This window comes from Tetrao urogallus (genome assembly GCF_951394365.1).
Source record: "Tetrao urogallus genome assembly, chromosome: 7".
Lineage (NCBI taxonomy): Eukaryota > Metazoa > Chordata > Aves > Galliformes > Phasianidae > Tetrao > Tetrao urogallus.
The window spans coordinates 1,491,803-1,512,313 of record NC_136820.1 but is presented as its reverse complement, the minus strand read 5'-3'; the positions used below and the strand labels follow the sequence as shown (position 1 = coordinate 1,512,313).

The 20,511-nt window shown below is 45.9% G+C and overlaps 3 protein-coding genes across 3 annotated transcripts; 1 reads left to right on the top strand and 2 right to left on the bottom strand.

The window, feature by feature from the left end:
* Positions 1 to 4,615: 4,615 nt before the first annotated feature.
* Positions 4,616 to 7,143, bottom strand: LOC306948748 (UPF0415 protein C7orf25 homolog; the record flags this gene model as incomplete). The annotated part of the gene is made up of 2 exons (XM_079538437.1): positions 4,616 to 5,897; positions 7,097 to 7,143. The coding sequence occupies 2 exons, from the start codon at positions 7,141 to 7,143 to the stop codon at positions 4,616 to 4,618; spliced, it is 1,329 nt and encodes a 442-aa protein (XP_079394563.1).
* A 5,733-nt stretch (positions 7,144 to 12,876) lies between these two features.
* Positions 12,877 to 17,711, bottom strand: PSMA2 (proteasome 20S subunit alpha 2; the record flags this gene model as incomplete). Its single annotated transcript, XM_079538442.1, has 8 exons — positions 12,877 to 12,993; positions 13,076 to 13,133; positions 13,561 to 13,634; positions 14,898 to 14,979; positions 15,335 to 15,457; positions 15,840 to 15,972; positions 16,404 to 16,480; positions 17,671 to 17,711. 8 exons carry the CDS (start codon positions 17,709 to 17,711, stop codon positions 12,877 to 12,879), a joined length of 705 nt encoding a protein of 234 aa, XP_079394568.1.
* Positions 17,712 to 18,076: 365 nt separating this feature from the next.
* MRPL32 (mitochondrial ribosomal protein L32) lies at positions 18,077 to 18,903 on the top strand (the record flags this gene model as incomplete). The annotated part of the gene is made up of 3 exons (XM_079538231.1): positions 18,077 to 18,194; positions 18,286 to 18,455; positions 18,649 to 18,903. 3 exons carry the CDS (start codon positions 18,077 to 18,079, stop codon positions 18,901 to 18,903), a joined length of 543 nt encoding a protein of 180 aa, XP_079394357.1.
* Positions 18,904 to 20,511: the final 1,608 nt, after the last annotated feature.

Genomic DNA, 20,511 nt, shown 5'->3' with positions numbered 1-20,511 from the left:
TAGAAAGGAACCCAGACGGAGGCACCGCCACGACTTGGTGCTGCTTGTGAACCAAAGGACCGGTTCAAAAAGAAGCCAAGTATCAGAAAGTATGAACTTGCGGAAGGAAGGGATGACATTCAGAGGGACCTCAACAGACTTGAAAGGTGAGCCCGGGAAAATCTAATGAGGTTCAACACAGCAAAGTGCCAGCTTTTGCACTAGGCGTATTTACAGATGGAGAGGAACAGTCCTTGAGAGCAGCCCAGCACAGAAAGACCTGGGGGTCTGGTGGAGGAAAAACTTAACATGAGCCACATGTTAAGCACATGGTATCCTGGGCTCCATCAGAAGAGGGGTGGCAGCAGGGACAGGGAGGTGATCGTCCCTCTCTACTGTGCCTTGTGAGGCTCCAGCTGGAGTACTGCGTCCAGTACAAGAAAGACAGGGAGCTGTTGGAGAGGGTCCAGAGGAGAGCCACAGAGATGAAGAAGGTTCTGGAGCACCTCCCCTGCGAGGACAGGCTGAGGGAGCTGGGCTTGTTCAGCCTGGAGAAGAGAAGGCTGCGGGGTGAACTCATTGCAGCCTTCAGTACCTACAGGGAGCCAACAAACAGGAGGGCAGTCAACTCTTGGAAAGGGTAGATAACAGCAGGACAAGGGGAAATGGTTTTAAGTTGAGGGAGGGACGATTGAGGTTGGATGTCAGGGGTAAGATCTTTACAGAGAGAGAGGTGAGGTGCTGGAACAGCTGCCCAGAGAGGCTGTGGATGCCCCGTCCTTGGAGGTGTCCAAGGCCAAGCTGGATGGGGAGCTGGGCAGCCTGGGCTGGTATCAAATGTGGAGGTTGGTGGCCCTGCCTGTGGCAGGGGGTTGGAGCTCGATGATCCTTGAGGCCCCTTCCAAGCCAAAGCCATTCAACGATTCTATGATTCTAAACAACTTGCAAAGGCGAGATTCACGTGGAGACAGCATACGTGAGGTTTGTATTGTCCCCGATCTATCACCAGCGCAACGGGCGGTCAGTGAACGACGAGGGGTGATAACGATGCAGGCCCAGCCCGGCGCCCGAATGCACGCGGCCCTGCGCTGTGAGGTCACCGGCCAAGGGGCTGTGACAGCAACGGAGATGGCTGTGAGCTCACGGAGCCTCCCTGCAGAGCCCGGGGCGCGGCAGAGCCCAGCATCACTCGTGTCCGGACTCCGGTTGAGCGCGGCAGCGAGACTCGGAGGCGCGAACGAGAGACTTCCTTTGGGCCGTGCTGCGGCGCTGCCGGCGGCAGTTCCCGGCGCTCGGCCCGCGGCATCGCCAGCGTTCCCCCGGCCCTGCCCGGCTCGGGCGGCCGGGGCCCCGCGGGGTGCGCTCGCGGCAGCGGAGGTGAGCGGTGCGGGGCCGGGGAGGTGACCGGGGCGGGCGGCGGGGAGCGGGGCCGGTGGCTCGTGCGAGGGACCGGGGACGGCGAGTGACCGCGGCCTCTTCTCTTTGCAGCTGCTGACGGCTCCAGCCCGCCGCGGCGCCGCCGAGGGGAGCGGCTTTCCCAGCTCGGCTCTCCCCGGCCCACCGCACGCCCGGGGCCATGGAGCTGCCCTCGGACTGGACCTGCCCCGTCTGTGGGCGGAACCGGGCCGAGGCGGCCTACGTGACGCCCTGCCGGCACCAGCTCTGCTTGGGCTGTGCGCTGCGCTGGGCGAAGCAGCATCGCACCTGTGCCGTGTGCGCGCAGAACATCGAGGCCACCCGGTACGCGGTGCAGTCCGAGGAGGATTTCCTCGAGTGCCCCGTCCCGCAGCCCGCAGAGAGCTCCGAGGACGAGCAGGAGGAGGAGCAGGGCTCCGCAGAGCCGCAGCTCGAGGCTCCCGAGCGCGGCTTCCCAACCGAGACCTGGGCGGACTTCTTCCGAGGAGATCCGGGGGACCTCGACCCGCTGCTCCGGTGGCTCCAGCGGGAGCTCGAGGACATCACCGGAGATGAGTGGTGGCGGGTGGTTGCGGCGCGGACTGATGTCATGCACCTCCTGTGCGTGTACGGGCTCGACGAGGACGCCCTGATCCTGACGCTGGAGTCATACCTGCAAGACCGCACGGAGGAGTTCGTGGTGCCGCTCATCAACACCGTGACGGCCCTGTACGGCCCAGAGCTCCGCCGGCGGCAGGACAGCCGGGCTGCCCGTGAAACGGGAGGGCAGGACGGCCCCGCGGCCACCCCCGGCCCCGCCACCTCCCGGCAGGAGCCTCCTGTCCCCGGCCCGGGCCGCTCCGCCAGCCCTGCGGGCCCCGGCGCCGAGCGGCTCCCCGGCGTCCCTCACGGGGGGCCCGAGCCCCCACCCACCGCCCCCGTGTCCCCGCAGGAACAGCCGGGGCAGGCGGCGGCAGCGGGCCCCTCCGCCCGGGGCACGGACCGCTCGCCTGGGGGCCCCCGACGCCCCCCGAGGAGGAGAGCCAGCAGCAGCCCCCCGGATTTGCCCCCGTCCCCCAAGAGGCGGCGCTAGGCCGGCACCCACCGCGGTTGGGAGACCAACAACAACCTCAGTCTGTTCTTCAAGACAGTAAATATTTGCAAAAAAAGCAAATGTCTCCATGTTGTTGATGATGAAGTTGGTTTGCTGTCCCTCCCCACGTCGCTTTCTCCCTCTCCTGATGCTGGGGGAGGACACAGAATCATAACTTTCACAGTCAGAAACCAGGAGAGAGTGCTCCTGTTTGCAGTTCACACTGAGGTAGGTGAATGGTCATTTTGGTCATTTACTGATATCGGACCGCAAACACCAACCTGCATCTCCTACTGAAAAAAAAAAGGAAAGAATCTCCACAGTCGCAGAATCACAGAAACGTAGGGGCAGGAAGGGACCTGAGGAAATCCCCCCGTCCAGACCCCTGCTAAGGCCAGCTCGTGAAACACGGCACACAGGAAAGCACGAGCAAGCAGCCTGCCGTGCAGTGTGCAGTGCTGTAGAAAGGAACCCAGACGGAGGCACCGCCACGACTTGGTGCTGCTTGTGAACCAAAGGACCGGTTCAAAAAGAAGCCAAGTATCAGAAAGTATGAACTTGCGGAAGGAAGGGATGACATTCAGAGGGACCTCAACAGACTTGAAAGGTGAGCCCGGGAAAATCTAATGAGGTTCAACACAGCAAAGTGCCAGCTTTTGCACTAGGCGTATTTACAGATGGAGAGGAACAGTCCTTGAGAGCAGCCCAGCACAGAAAGACCTGGGGGTCTGGTGGAGGAAAAACTTAACATGAGCCACATGTTAAGCACATGGTATCCCGGGCTCCATCAGAAGAGGGGTGGCAGCAGGGACAGGGAGGTGATCGTCCCTCTCTACTGTGCCTTGTGAGGCTCCAGCTGGAGTACTGCGTCCAGTACAAGAAAGACAGGGAGCTGCTGGAGAGGGTCCAGAGGAGAGCCACAGAGATGAAGAAGGTTCTGGAGCACCTCCCCTGCGAGGACAGGCTGAGGGAGCTGGGCTTGTTCAGCCTGGAGAAGAGAAGGCTGCGGGGTGACCTCATTGCAGCCTGCAGTACCACAGAATCGTAACTTTCACAATCAGAAACCAGGAGAGAGTTGCTCCTGTCTGCAGTTCACACTGGGCTGGATGAATGGGATTAATGGCAACCTTTTGGCCATTTACTGGTAGCGGACCCCAAACACCAACCTGCATCTCTTACTTGAAAGAACACTGAAATGAAATTATCTCCACAATCACAGAATCACAGAAACTTAGGGGCAGGAAGGGACCTGAGACAACAATTCTATGAACTACTGCAGGCAGTGCCACTGCTTCTAATCCAGACTATATAAAGGTTACTTCTTTTCCCCGCATTTGGGTCGCCTACCTGGCAATAACACAAGTCACCGTCCTCCCTCTTCATCGGCACATAAATCTGTTGTTTGGAGAAACCTCTTTATGGGGTGCCCAAGAGAATACTGATGTCATGTACTTAACTTAAGGCATTTCTTCAAGACCGTAAAACAGATCAATCCATGCAATGAATGACAGCAAACTGTCATTTGGACTTTAGCTGTAAAAGCTCTGAGCTGCAAGCAAAAACCAATTTATTGTTTATTTTCTTGTACCTTTTTTCAGGACTTCAATTACCAAATATAGCGCTTAAGAGACACGGTTCTTCCATATGCTCCAGATGGCCTCTCCCACCTTTATTCACAGGGTAGTGGGCCCCGTTGGCCCAAAGACCAACAGCATCCTGGGGTGCATTAAAAGGACTGTGGCCACCAGGTCAAGGGAGGTGATCCTCCCCCATCTACTCTGCCCTGGTCAGGCCTCACCTGGAGTACTGCATCCAGATCTGGACTCCCCGGTACAAAAAAAGACAGGGATCTGTGTGCTGTAACTGAATGTTTTAATAGGGATGCATACAGTTAATATACTGTAACAGTTAATGATTTTCAAGGAAATCATTACTTTAGTGAATAAATTAGCAGTTGAACAAAAAACAAAAACCGAATAAAGACAGTGTAAGTCTCCTGGGGAACCCTTCCATTGCTCCTGTTACCATTCTCACTGTTAAACAATCAGAAAATTTATTATATATTATAGTATTGCTATGACTCTCTTTTTTCTCCAGATGTTTCCACTGAAAGATCAGCAATATTCAGAGATTAATTTCTTTAACAAATTACAATCCATTATCACGTAGGCAGCTCTTTGGTAAAGGTGTGGCAACAGATTCTTTGCTTTCTGTCAGTGCTCTTGGCTGATGAACAAAAACACTGAACTTGACGCCTTGGTTAGCAGCTGCCCTCACAAAACCACTATTTGCAGTCATGGTGATGGCTTTTAAAGTGTCTCCTGTCCCAAAAATTGTTAGAGAACGGCTGTTGATTTTTGAACTCGCCACTAGTCGTAAGGCACGATCAGATGGCTGATCTGCGACCACATTAATTCTTTTAACAAGCAATGCAGCTCTCTCTTTCTCCCCAGGCCCTCCCAGCGTTTCCAAGATTGACTGAAAATCTCTGACAGCAGATTCACATGCAAAGAGCTCCTTCCCCTCCATGAACTCCTCCAGCTGAGGCAGGACTCTGTCCCTCCTTTCTTGAGCCGCTTGCTCTGTTAGCACTTTTTCTCTGAAGATGAAGTAGCAGCCACCGTAACTCAGAGCAGAGACGTAGGTTATTAATGTAGTGATGTCTAAGTTCACTCTATTGCACACATTTACTTTGATCTGTGTAGGAAAAGCAATGCTGGTCACTAAATTCTCCCGATCTACCCTGGTGACCTGCAGTTCAAGGTCTTCTTCATCTGATTCACTGGCACTTAGGTGCTGGTTTTCCACAGATGGTTCTACTAGAGAGTTCACTGCAACGACATCTCCTCGCACAGATATCCCCATCTCCTTAAGTCTCTCTGCCATAGGACTGGACACACTGTTGTAGAAGGCAAATATTATGTGGGGATTGCTGTACTCCACTGGCTGTTGACAGCTTGCCTGCAGGAAGTCTTCAGCCTGCTCAATGATACTTTTGTCACCATACTGGCCTCTTCCCAGCCAGATATTATGCAGGGCTTCAGCCTTCCGACCAATGGCCTTCACCCACGTGTGACCTCCATTTGCTACAACATCTACCACCAGTGTCTGTCTGTTTCCAAACCTGTCCTCATAAGAAAAGACTTGGAGGACACTGACAACATCCTCCAGGTTCTCTGCTGACTGGATAATGGCTTGGAGGTGGGTGAGGTTTGTACTCTGCAGATGGGATTCTTTAATGACCACCTTCCCTGACTCCACTTTGTGTAGGAAGTTTAACTCAGCCTTCAGTTTGCCACATAGTTTTGCCCCACCTTCTATTCTCCTTTTCTGGAACTTGGAAAGGGCTTCTGCTCTCTTGATCAGTTCTTCGGCAACAGCAATTCTTTCACAAAGCAGTGACTGCGCAGACATGTTGGAAACATTATTCCTATTAGATGAAAGAAAAGGAGAAGACTGTTAGGACACAGCTAAGAATAAGGACAGTCAAAAGGTCACTGCAACAGTATACACTGGAACTCTGTAGTAGATTTGGTGGAACAGCTACCTGTACAGTAAAGCACAAGCATAAGAAACCTCCACACGAGCCCCACCAAAGCCTTCACCTTTGATGACAGCCTAAAGCCTAAGATTTCAGTTCTCAGCAAGGAAGAACAGCAGCCCTCAAGTCTCCACAGACACCTTGCAAGGTTGTGCATCTTTTCACTCACATCCGAGTCCCTCGCAGAGCCAGTCATTTAAAGAGATCTCAGCTCCCAAAGTTCATTTCCAGATGTTGCCATTCAGAGCAAAATTAGAAATCCCCTTAACTCCATATGCAAATGTTTCCCCTCCCTCAGACCACACTATCGTTATAATATTAGTCATCTACCACGCTTACAGATATACATAAACGACTGTCTGCTTCCCAGCAGTTATTTAATACAGTGTAGAAAACGCCCATTATATCTTACAATTCTGAATAGCATACCTCTGTCCTCTCCAAATTACACTATATAATCCCCCAAATAAGCTACTAATACCCCTGTGGGTAAATTTCAACATTACACAGCACTGTGACAAATATAATTTATAATTCCAGGGCCAGGAAGATCTGGAAATCTCTATGTTCTCTAGCTTCACCACAAAAATCACAGAATCATAGGGGTTGGAAGGGACCTCTGGGATCATCAAATCCAATCCCGCTGTTAAAGCAGGTTCACCAGATTTATGGTGCAGCAGCATCAAACACATTCCTCCGCATCTACACTACGTAGTATGTCTCCCTGAACATAACAATAGGAACTGCTTAACTGAATGATTTGAAAAATGTACAATTAAGTATCACATCAAAAACAGAATTTTTAAAGACACTCAGTAAACTGCCACTATGGGGAGCGAAATTTATCCATTTTCACTCCCAACTATGAGTATAAACAGATGTTCCTGTGATTTTTATCTGAACTGCACTTGGAAGAAAACTAGGATCAAAAGGCAACACAAATATAGTTTCAGTCAAAAAATCAAAAACGTGAAAAGCGATACAGCCTCAGTCCTATAAAAGACTGTCGTTACTACTCTGGAGCCTGACTTCATTATGCACAATTCAAACACAGTTTGAATCCTACTTGCTCAGTAAATTAACATTACCAAAACCTTTCCTTTCTTGTCAACCTATGTCTAAAATCTTCCATCATGCCTTATTCACTCACTTCAGGGTCAAAAGACACCAACAAACTTTATCCTTCCTCTCAAAATCCCCACCAGGCAGGTTCAAGCACTAATCCCTCCACTGCCCAAAGTGAATCCTCCTCCTGTCAGTGCCAGGACAGCAGAACTCTGATTCACTTTTGGCTCTGTGCCACACAAATATAGCTCCTGCCTTCTGCAATTTTTTGCCTTGACCATCGCTTGCCCTCCACAGCCATTCCGTGCAGCCAGAGCTTGCGGGGGGCCACAAGGCACTTCTTTTCCTTTGGCACCTTCTTGAGGTAGCTCTCAGGTATCACTACAGAGTATTTCACCCCCTAGCATTCCAAAATTGCACCTTCAAGGATCCTTAGTCAGAACAAGAAACTCACACTTCCGCAGCAATGCTTCAGTGCCTCTGTGAAGGCACATCCACCTCCCACCACCTCCAGCCCCTCCTTGCCCTTTCATAGCCACGCGTGGTTCTGCAGAGTGTTTGCAAGCTGCTGCTCACCCAATTACTAAGGAGGAGGAAATCTTTTAAGACCTTTAGACAGCCACGACGCTGAGTGGAGGTCTGCCCCACGTGCAGAGCCTTCTCCGAGCTCAGCTTCCATGAACCACCCGCGAGGGCCGGCGCGGCGCTGGTCAGGCGGTGCCACATCACGTCCCACCGCGGCGGACGCTCGGCACTTCATTATATACTTCCACAGGAAGCCAAGGATTATTCTCACACGTAAAACTTTGCAGTTACTACCTCGGGACCGCTCCCCACAGCAGCTCCAACTTTTACACGAGCAGTAAGACTTCAGGATGAAGCCCAGTTCAAGCTCACACAGGAAAATAAGCCCACCAACCCAGCCCAGCTTTTCAGGGACACAACCGGGGGACCCCAGCGCTAACCACAAAACGCCCGCAGACGCAGCCCTTCCGTAAACTAGGACAAATCCCCCCTCAGCCCAGCCGCTGCCGCAGCCCCCAGGCCGCCCCGCCCCGCACGCCCCTCCAGGCCACTCGCACGCAGCCCCGAGCCCAGCTCCTCTCCCCTCCGCCGCCATCACGTGAGCGCGGCGCCATTTTGAGCGCGGGCAAGGCGCGCTCAGCGCCCGCTCCCGGCCCCTCCGTGTTTACCCCCGCCTCGCCCTCAGCGATCACGGCCCGGATGCCCTCGGGACGCCGCCCTTGCTCCCCCGCGCCCACGGCCGACGTGAAGACACTCCCAACCCCATCCCCACTCACCGCCCCGGGCTCTCGCCCCGCCGGCAGCGGTTTCCCCCGGGCGGTGCCGCGGCCGACTCGGCCCAACGCGCCTCCCCCGGGCCGCCGGGCGGGGACATCAGCGGCGCCCGCCTGCCGTGGCACGGCCTGCTGCTGTGCTCTGGGAGGGGGGTCCTCCAAAAGCATGTATTTTATCTTTTAAAAAAGGCTTTTTTTTTTTTTTTTTTTTTTTTTTTTCTTTTAAGATCTCTTTTTTAAGAGCTCTCCTTATGGAAGGCCAGAGCATAGTCAGCTCTGAGCTCTAATCAACAATCCAATAAGCAATCACGTATGCAGTAGTGAAGCTTCAGCATCACTAGCATTTGGTGTCCAATAGGAGCAGTGGCCCTCTGTGCTCAAGCACTTGGTGCCTTTATTTGTGCCAAGATGCTGCCTGCCTCAGCAGCAGCCCAACTACTCAGTAAATCTCGCAGTGGCCTCCGGCCTCTTTCTATGCTGCAGCATGATCAGCATGAAGGATACTCGCCTTCTCCCCAGCTGCTGCTGATGAAATTCATTGTGGGTTCACAGAATGGACAGGGGTGGAAGGGACCTTAAGGATCACAAATCTGCAACCCCTTGCCACAAGCAGGGCCTCCAACCTCCCCATTTAATACCAGCCCAGGCTCCCCAGGGCCCCATCCAACCTGGCCTTGAACACCTCCAGGGATGGCTGGGGCATCCACAGCCTCACTGGGCAGCTGCTCCACCACCTCACCACTGTCTGTAAAGAACACAGGTTCACATAGCAAACAATAGTAAGCTGAAATCATGCTGTAAGGGCTTACCACACCTGTAACTTCCACCACTTCTGCTTAATCTAACAGCCTTACTAAACTGGTGATGGCATACAGTGGTACCGTGCTGCTCTTAGCTCTTGATCCTCAGAGCTGGCCATCTTCCAAGACAAATCTAAATCAAAGCATGTTGTCTGCATTAAGTGATCAGTGTTTCTTCTTCAGATGACTGATCAGAAACAAGATAATGAATCTGTCATACATCACAGTCATTTTAAATCTTGAGCTTGTATTTTGCCATTTCTTATGAATGAATTTTGTCCACTCTGTACCCTTTGACATCTCTTTATGCATTAAATTAGGTTTTACAGAATATAAACCAAGCTAATATAATGCAATTTACAAAAATAAATACAACTGCTATATAATTTGCTGCTCTGTTGCACTCACTGATAACATCAGTTGATGTTATTTCCTGAGCAATACATATCCAAATTAAAATTACTATTTCTTAAATTCCAGGAATTTAGAATGGAAAAAGATGTAAATTAATTTCCTGCATTTTAAAGGGCCTCTTCAAAGACCAGATAAAATTCAGTGTACTATTCTAAAACAGCAGTAATCTGAGTATGACAATGATCTTACTCAGTGTCAAGGATTAAGCAATTAAAACAGCAGAAAAACCCCACGCTCCAAGTCACACCATCTTCCTCATTAGAACAGTGTAATACTGACATCTATACACCTACCACTAAAAGAAACAAACAAATAGCATAAATAAAACCTGAATTCAAAATATTATGCCTGTTCTTTCAACTTATCCCAAATCCAATGAATTCTGATTCCCTGATGGGAATATGGCTGTTAAAGAACTTCAAGAGTTCAGTTTGAGCCATCGTTCTCCACTACAAACGGTGGCTTATCAGAATGACCACTAGTAAACTGTTAAACCCACACTGCCCATTTCACATGAAGCAAGGAGAAATGATTGCCACAGAAGTGACTCAGGCCCCAGGATCATGCCTCAAAATAAAACTAAGGAAAACACTCTCACAGAAAACTCATCATTTTGAAGTTGTTTGCCATAAAAAGAGGCTATGTACTAACACGTGGGGTATGACAGCCTAGTGATAATGCTCTCCTCTTTTTCTGTGAGTACTTATATTTGTTCTCAAGAGAAAATAGTGCCATAATTAGATAGTAATCAAAGCATATATTGTCCTCCTAATGGAACAGGGGGAAGTGGGCAAAAGATATACATAACATCCATACCAATTACCAGAAAGTATTTTCCTTACTCTGCATGCAATACTTCCCATAACAGTGCACATTTGGTGTTACAAGTTACTAATATTTGGAAGAGCTGGTTATGAAGTTTATCCTGACTAAAACATTCAGCTAAAAATTAGCAGCTTGTGACTATCCTGACTCCCCACCTCTGAGCAAGGGTTATATGGGATACACTGCTCCTCCAGGCTCCACAAAAGCCACCTCTCCCTACTGGCACACGTTCAACGATTCTTTCTCAGAACTCTGAGTTAAGAAGCTACTTGGCTCCATCCGTCTCACAGTTAGGCACTTGGTCATATTAAAATAGGTACTATTATAAATGATTGTTTGCAGTCCATTCTGCTCAAGGCTGGACAGCTGGCTTTGCTAACACCAGAATGACTTTTTTTTTTTCCTTTCCTGAAACAGTATATAGGACCTGTCTTTGTAATCACTTGAACAAAGCCTTTCTCTGACCTGCCTTAAACTGTACTTGCTTTATTCGAAGTCCCCATGTTCTCTGACACAGAAGTTACTACATCATTAAACCACAAGAAAAACAGAAATCATGGGCTTTCATGTTTCTTCATCACCTATAAAATGAGCTATTGTCTACACAGAGGAAAGCAGTTCACTTAAAGCCACACACACACACACAAATCCCCACCCACCCAAAAAATTTTAAAACATTTTACATTTGCCCCACTATTACCATCTTGGGAGTGAAGTGCTTTGGTTTCAATTACCTTTAACAGGCTGCTCTTCACCAATCAATTCTTAGTAGAGGATGCAACTAACCTACTGTTGTTCATGCTAATCATTTCTGAAGTACCTACCTGCCTTTTTTTTTTTTTTTTTTTTTTTTCATACAAAACTCCTTTAAGTATTTATATAACATTAAAGGTAGACTGGATGCATGCAGATATTAAAGTAGAATCCCACTTTTTGGAATGATGATTCTGGAAGTGCAAATTAAAATCAGGTAATATGAAGTCTCTGGTTTCACATCCTAGTTGCTTAGTTGTTTCTAAGAAGAATCAGAATACGAATTGGTTTTCAGAGTAAAAAATACTCAAAAAGTAATCTGGAGAAGTCTTTAAGAACCATCTGAACATAATTTTTATTTTTGACATTATGAAATAAAACTTCATTTAGCATGCTTAAGAAATCCTCATTTGCCTAGTGATAACACAAAACATTAGATGACAGACACAGAGCAGATCAGTTAGTTTATATGTCCCTTTTTTTGGACTTCTTATTTTCTTCATTGGTTATGGCTAGGTAACTTTTAACCTGTCTGGCTGCTCCCATACAGCTGTATTAATGTACAGGCAGTCTGATCCAACCACCCAGTTTCCATTTCATTATCAGTAACTTTTCAATGGCTCCAGACCAGATTTCTGCTTTAAAAATGCTTTAAAAAAAAAAAAAAAAAGTCTATTTAGCATCTTTCTTTTGTGCAGCTTGTTTCTACATAACTTTACAGGCACTACACACGTAAAAAAGAACCACAACAAACTAACAGTACAAACACCCACACGCAGTATGTTCAAGTATCTAGTTCTGCACGTTTAAAAGTAGCAATGCATAAATCAAGTGTTCTTTTCATTGCTGTTCCGTTACAGTTATCTTGCAAGTTGAAAAATACTTCAGCACAGTGAATAAAGTGATTACATTACATGTTCTCATTTTGCTTTCTACATCCTATTGATTTTTAAAAGTACTGGTAAATGGGTTTAGGTTTTGGTCTATAGCAATTGTTTCCATTACACCTAATAGCATTTCAGGATAGAGGAATGTCAATTTCTAGGCTCACAAAGGTCAACTGACTAACAGAAAACAAACTCTTAAGACACAAAGACTAAGACAATTGCAGACACTCAGAAGCAGAGCTGTTCAAGTAAATCACAGTTCACCCCCCAGATGGAAGACTGTTCTACATCTCTATGGAAGTGTGTTTCGCACCAGAGCAACCCATTTTTGGAAGTTACTTAATAATTACACAGAGTTCCAAAGTGAAAAAATTCTCTTGAAAGCACAGAGTTCAGAAGTTCTTTAAAAGAAGGTCTAACAATCAATTCATGATGGCTAACGTGGAAAAACTGTTCCTCAGCAATGAAGATACCCAAACCTCAGCTTTGAACAGACAAGCTATGAATAAAAAGACACACACACTTTCCCGCAAAACAGAGGCCTTCCAACTTTATTATTTTGCCTTTGTCTGTGTTCATTATAACTTTACATTTTCTAACAGTGTTTTGTGTACAAACTTTCCACGTATCAAGGGAAAGAATTATCTGTATTAAGATTCAATTTATTACAATATTAGGACTGCTGCATTTGCACCCATGTTATTTAAAAAAATCTGTCAGACAAACCATGTAGAAATAAGTATGCAAAAACTGCAAAGAAAAACATTTAAGGAGCCAAAATTAAAAAGACCTTAGTGTGAAGTCACACAGTCTTACTTGGTTTCTACTAGGCTATTGCAGCCAAGTAGTCCTTAACCTCAGTCGGAGTTAGCCTCCTAAAACCAGCTTCATTACATATGCCAACTTCAATGTTGTCTTCTGTCATTTGCCCTTCAAAGCTCTCCTATTAAAGAAAATATACTTCAGTGAATCACTTCAATGATGTTGCAACAGTAAGATATGTATTCTTTAAACGTTTTCCTAACCTTTAATGTTAAGATAGCTGTATGAATGGCATCTTCAAGCTCCAAATCTTCATTGTATCTATAAAAAAAAAAAAAAAAATCACATCTCAGCACAGTACAATCTTTCTGAATCCTACTAAGTCTAGAACCTCTAAAAACCCAAACACTATTAAAACCTCCAACTATTTTTAATAACTGCTATACTAATATTCAGAACAGTTATTAAAAAAAATCCCTACTGCTGCTGATACTGTGGAGAACAACGTTTTTGCAAATATATTAAACACACTGCTTACTGCACTGGATTAATTAACCACACACACAAAAGTCAGCGCTGAGTAAAGCCGGTATCACATACATGTTACACAAAGCAATTGGAAACATCATCAGTATTTTAAATCTTTGTACCAATCACTCAAGAGTATACTTTGTTTTTTCCTGACTTTTTTGCCTGAAACCTGGAAAAAGAGACAGTATTCTTTTAGACATCATTAAAATACATTTACCTTTTCTCAAGGAATGTTTTCCCATTGACGTAGTTTTTTCCCATGGCTGTTGCTTTCCAAGCAAAATAAGCTCCCTGTAAAAACAACAATTTATTGTTATTGGTTTTTTTTTTTTTGTTATTTTTGTATTGTATAACAATACAAAATCTATTGTTTATCCTAATTCAGTCAAACATTACACATTCAATTATTTGATAACAGGTACAGAAGCCATTATAAAAATTCTGAATGTTATGACAATATGTGAGATTATTTTGGGCTACATTCTGACTAATTGGATGTGAAAACATTTGCTATGGAAATGTACACCTTTTTATTGGGCCTTGCTGATAAATTGGGCCTCCCACTACTTTGAAAAATGGATTTAGTGAGTTGTTAGCATAGTTTTGGTTTGGGATTCCTTGAGCAGAAATTCTGTGTTTACCCTTGAGAATGAGCACTCAGTTCCTCCACAAGGCTCATCTGACATATAAATACCATATATACTTATAGGTATGTTCATGTGTGTTTATGCACATGCACAGATAAATACATGTGTACCTATACATTTTCAAAGACTTGCTACAAAACAGCCAACCTGATTTATCTTAGCTACTACCAAGGTATTTGGCTTTTGGGCCTGTTCTTTCCCACAGGATAAAGACAATCACACCCAATCTGCACCTCAATCAAGATGCCTCACACGAGGCACTGTGTTCTGCTGTTTCATTTGACCACTGGGTAGTGACTCATATTTCTGAAGCTTATCAAAAATCATGAGAGTAACAGATCTTTTAATTTGGTGAAAATTCTTATAACTCACACAGGCATCAACAGGTAAATTTTAGTAAAAACCCTTTTCTAACACAGCAAATAAACTCCTGCAAATTAACCTCTGCCATTAAATATGAGAGCATTTGCACTGCATTTCACAATGGAACAGACTCTAGCCTAGTTTTGCTACAGCTTAGGGAATAACTATTTGAGCTGTACAAGCAGTCAAATATTTTTTCCTGGAACCTGCTGCAGCACACCACAATGACTCCTGTTACTACCAAGCAGGTGGGAAGAGATGAAAAAGGGTGGTGATGTCCTTCAAGAGCTGCTGCCATTCCTTGTGCATCCATAAATATGGAGGCACAGAATAAGCAAGCAGGTGCCACCCACTTCCCACATTTCCTTTGGCACAGCACTCCAGGCAAGCTCCCAGCATGGATCACTCTGACTTGTGAATTCTGGTAAAGGAATTTTTTCTTCTAGCTCCAGATCCTTCAAGCCACACAAAGTATTTCACGAGCACATATGAAATTTTAGATATTTTACAGAAACAGAAGAATTTACAAATATAAGATACTTACTGATGGATCTGACTGAAATAAATAGGGCCGCCCCTCATTCCAGCCACATATGAGCAGTGATACACCAAAGGGACGAACACCTCTGTACACAAAAACAACAAAACCACACAAAACAAACAAACAACTCAGAGCTGGCACGCAGAATTCATACATTTATTTGATGAACACCAAAGCTGCACTACTTTGGATGCACTGAATTCCCCTAAAGGCCTCCTACCAGCACAGAGCTGTTATCATGAATGTTGACTAGTCAGTCAACCTATTCAGGATACAATGACTATCTCACCCACGCCAGGTAGCTGTCCTCCCACTCACCCACCTCCTGTGAGCGTTTTCCAGTAAAAAAATCTCTGTGTTTTTGACATTAAAAATGAATCACCTGGTAGCTGTCATACTTTACCACTCTAACTGCCTCCAAACTTCAGAAAACCACATACCCAGACTGCGTATATTCCTGCATCACAGAAGCAATTCTTTGTACTAGTTGAGCTGTTGGAATGGGCTCATGGTAAACCAGGAAATATTGCTGGGCCAGCTTTCGTGCTCTGTGTACAAGTACTCTAAAAACAGAGACAAAATTATCCTATTAGAAATCCAACTATTTGTTACAATTTCAGCTGAAAATTCTTAAAAATTACTATTGGAAGGAATTACAATAGTCAATAGTTACAAAAGATTACACTGAGTTATATATATTATATTCAGTTATCAACTCGGCACACCCTGAAGTACTTCGAAAAACAGACACTAAGATTGAATTCATTGCTCTTCATCTCACACTCATTTTTGAGATGCAATATTATTTACCAAGGTAATTAATATATTATAAAAATCCTTATAGAGAAAGAAGATCTCATATACAGTGTAACCCAACATAGTATTACACAATACATATAGAAAAGTGTATCTAAATGATAACCAAGAAGAATTTTTTTTCAATACCTGTAATCTGGACCCATACCACTATACACTAAACCTATATGCTTGGTAATTGGCTCTACTTTATGGACACTCCTTTCATCATAAAGAATGGATTTCTGCTTCTTTTCCGTTGCCAACACCACTCCATTTGCAGCTAGAAAAAGAAAAAATGCTGTATTAAACTGCACTTATAGAAAGCAGTTGAAATACAGATGTGTAGGAATAAAGAAATTTGCTCCTCCATTCTTAAAAATCTCTTCAAGTTCACAATCACATTAAAGAGACACTTTGATGAATTCACCCAACATTTCTCCAATATTTAAAAAATAATCACGCAGCTCTCATAATCACATTCTGAATATGAAGTATATATTAATAATAGTTGAAATAACTATTTCTATACATGGAAACATATCTGGACTTATTTTCTTAAGTAACAATATTGCTTCAAACGAGAGGTGTTTGTTTCTACTGGTTGTGTTCCCAAAATTACACTAGCAACTTTCTTCTCAAATGGAGCTCCATGTTCCCCTTCTTCTTTAAGACACTCAGCCTTTCACTGGTGGAGTTATGATCTGAACGAACCTTTAATCCCGACCGATGGAGCTCCTGCAGCCACTGCAGCCAAAGCATACTCAATCTGAACAAGTTTCCCAGAAGGACTGAAAATGAAAAGGCAGAAGTAAGCCTGACGTAATTTTGTTATGCTCAAATATGCATCAATCTGATGTTAACTTCCTTTTTAATCTCTTTACAGCTACTATCTGCATACCCTAACCATAATTTAGAAAAAAAAAAAAAAAAAAAAGAAGAAGAATCTAAAGACTTTAAAAGAACCGGGCTGACAGACGGTTAGATAGCCTAGAACTGCTATACCTGCCTGTAACATCAATGAAAACTAATGCTTCTTGGACAGGACTCGATCTGATTGCAGTGCAGTACTCCAGATTTGTATTATTTAAACCAAGTTTCCCCGTCAGTGAGGGAATCTTCACAGAACATCATGAATTTCTACTAAAATAGCATTTATACATGTTTTGCAACAGATTTTGAAACAGTGAGGCTCACTGTCGAAAGACAAGCAAAACATTACTATTCTTTTTCACTGATAGGCCAATGACACAAGGTGTAAATCTCTCATTTCACCCTCAAGTATTCCCACATCTGGCTTCAACGACCATTAACAAATACAAACAAATAATTTCCTGTACAAGAATCAAAACATCAGAACATCAGCAAAATAAATTAAAAGCTAACACTCCCTCAAATCAATGATTCTCAGTGCGTGGGACAAGTGAATATGGAAAAGCACTAGTAGTTGTTATTTCTTTCTTGTGAACACAAACCCAAACAGTTTCACAAGTATTAGTGCTTTGCAAGGTACAAAAAGCTTGCTAACTCCCCCAGGAAAGAGCTAACGAACAATGCACTCCTTTTAGCAACGCGGGCACCTTCAGCTGAACACACACTAAGAAGATTCCTCTCCCATTGCCTCACTCGCTAACTGCAGCATCGCTTCAGTGACCTGCTTTGCAGTGACACAATTACAGAGCACTGCTCGGACATCAGGGAGACACCTCACCAAAACCAGCAGACTCTTGCTTTCAGTTTCTCTTTTTGCACCTTCATAACGTAATATAACGCAAAACAATGCAATATAATGCAATCCATCCCTTCTGCCCAGGCCCAGGTGCGCTCGCTCGCAGCTCAGTACCGCAATGACTCTGCACACTTATCGTGCCCCCCCACCCCGACGCCTCACGCACACCGTGCGCCGTCCCACCCTTCTCCCCCGAGCCCGTCCGCCGTAAACCAGGCGGACCCGCGGCCCCCCGCCCCCCCCGCTCGGCACCTGAAGGTGGTGAGGGAGAAGCTGTACCCCCGCTCCGCCATTTTAGCGCCTGCCCCCGGCTATTCTCGCCAGCTCTCTCTGCGCAGGCGCGGTCAGCCCGATCGCCCCGCCCGCTTCCGGCGCGGGGGCACGGCGAGCGCTGATTGGCGACGAGGGAAGCGCGCCCAGGAGCGCCGCCGTGCGCCGCGCACGCGAGGGGCGCGATTGGCCGGGAGACCCGCCGCGAGGCATGCCGGGACTCGGAGTCTTCGACCGCCCCGCCGCTCTGGCACGCCGGTAGCCGCAAGGGATGCTGGGAGTCGTAGTCCAGGTCTCCGTCGTCATTACGCTGTGACGCGTTCGAGGCACTCGCTTTCCCAGAATGCCGCCCGCGGGCGACCGCTCTCCTCCTGCCGTTCCTGCCGGCATGGCGGTCGTGGTGTTGCACTCGGTGCCGCCGATCCGCGTTCTCCTCCAGCGCTGCTGGCAGCGGCTGGAGCTCGGCCGCTGGCCGGCCGCGTGCGGGGCGCAGAGTCCGCTGTGGGGTAGGCCGAGGCGGGCGGGGCGGCGCTGGGGCCGCGTTTGCCCTCGGGCGGTCGATGGAGGTTGGCGGTAACGAGTTCCGTTTCCCTTCAGGACTGTCGCCGGCCTTCCAGAGCCCCGCTTGTCTGCCGGAGCCCGCAGCGGGCGGCGAGGGGCCGGGCTTCCTCGGCGGCGTCCTCTGGATGGCGGCGCCGAAGAAGAGGCGCAGCATCGAGGTGAACCGCTGCAGGAGGAGGGACCCCAGCAAGCTCATAGCGGTTAAGGTGATGGCGATGCGCGGCTCACCATAGGGAGCTGTGACGGTGGTCAGAGCCGCCTTGTTCTGAAAGGCAGATGAATTTCCCCGCTATTTCATTAATTGCTTCCTACTGCTTCGTCATTGCTCCTAGTTTTTTGTTTGTTTTTGCTTTTGCTCAGATTACTGAATTTCTATTTTTGACTGCCTTTCTTTTTCAGAGGAACATCGATGTTTGCCCAGAGTGCGGAAACTTGAAGCTGAAGCATGTTCTCTGTGGTTATTGTTATGCAAAAGTCAAAGCAGAGACTCAGCAGATACGGAAGGAAATAGGTAAAAAGGAAGGAGGGCCGTTTAATGCTCCTACTGTAGAGACTGTAGTGCTTTATGATGGAGAAAAGCCCACTGAAAAAGATGAAGGCAAGCGGATCATTGAGAGAGCCAGGAAGCGTCCATCTTGGTTTATTCGAAATTAACAGCGAGACAGAGCATGTTTCTCAGGAAGGTTTTCCTAGAATGTTTTCCAAGAATGTTCAGTCAACGCTGATACTGAATAAGTGTGAACCTTTGGGGTGCCTGATGAAGTCACATTTCATGTCGTGTATTGCTTCTGTAGCATACAGTGGACAGTGCTTCTTGGTGATGTATCTATCATAGCAGTCAGCAATTAAAGAGAAGTTGGAATCAGTCTTGTTGGACATCTACATACAGTACAGTGACTGCTTTGTATGTTAATGTTGTATGCTGTAAATAATTTTTTATTACTATGAACAATGGAAAAACAATCACAGGTATAAAATAAAGATTCCTAAAGAAATCTGCTTTCCAGTTTTGGCTGCTAGTTTTAGAAAAAAAATGTTTAAAATTATTGCTGCTTAGAAACAAATAATATTATTGAGGAAGGATATGGTTGTCTGATAATTTCCATTGCTCTTAATAGAATCTGCCTGGATATCTCCACAGTACTGCTGTTTGAAATCCTTGAAATCCTCAGTGATATTCCTGTTTGCGGGTGAAACAGAGGCTGCCAAGTGATGTTTGCTCTTTTTCAGTACTAGACTGAAGGTTATTCTTTCAGTTGTCAGTGTGGAAAATAATGCGCTCTGAGTGCGCTGTGATCAGTGGAGAAACAAACTGAGGTGCAGTGACTGGAACTCTGTAAGTATCAAAGCTCGTTATTTGCAGCCATTCCCATTCTGTAGTCTGGATGGTCAGTTTGTGCTTAGAAATCTGCAAAGAACAACATACCTTCCTGACTTGTGTTCTCTGCAGAGTGAGGGTGGCTTTTTGGTGCTGTAGTCACAGCAGCTAGCTGTGTTTTCAGGTTGGTTTTAGCCACCCAGAAGTACCACAAGCATTAGAGATTTAAACTAGCTTCAGTTAGCTGCCTGAGCCTATGCTGTCCTGGTTTGGAGAGCTGTGGTAGTGAAGAACTGTTCAGTGGCTTTCTACTGTTTTACTTTTTTGTTTGTTTTGTTTTTAATTGTCTGCCTCTCTGTAGAGGCTTCCCCCAGATTGGGCAGTTGACCTAGTGCCTGATTTAATGGTTGGCAACACTATCTGGAATATGGGATTTGGAAGCAGTTGGTCTTTGATGTCCCTTCCAACCCAAACTATGCTATATGATTCTATGAAAATAAAGTAGAAGTTTTGATTTCTTCCCATTTAAATAGCTTTGATTCTTTTTTTTTTTTTTTTTTTTCTATCAGTACTGATGAGAAATGAAGAAAGTATAAATATTCTTTTCAAAATATTCAACAAGTTAGAGGAGTAGAACCACTGGAAAAAAAAATAGGGGATGTTCTTATTTCTCTTTTGGAATAATAGAGTAGTTATTGTTATAGAAAAAATTATTAAAACCCGGAATGTCAGCGTGGTGTTCATTTTCCAGAAAGTAGAAGTCTCACATGATTAGATGATAATAAAAGCATGCAGTAAAGAGCATCAGAAGGACTTGTGTAACATTTCAATTTGGGAATATGTTTTATAGAGCAAGTGAGTAGTGCTAAGTCTTTTTTGTCTTTTTTTTTTTTAAACTTCAGAATTTCAGAGGAAAATGTCAGTGCTTGTTAACAGTTCAATCT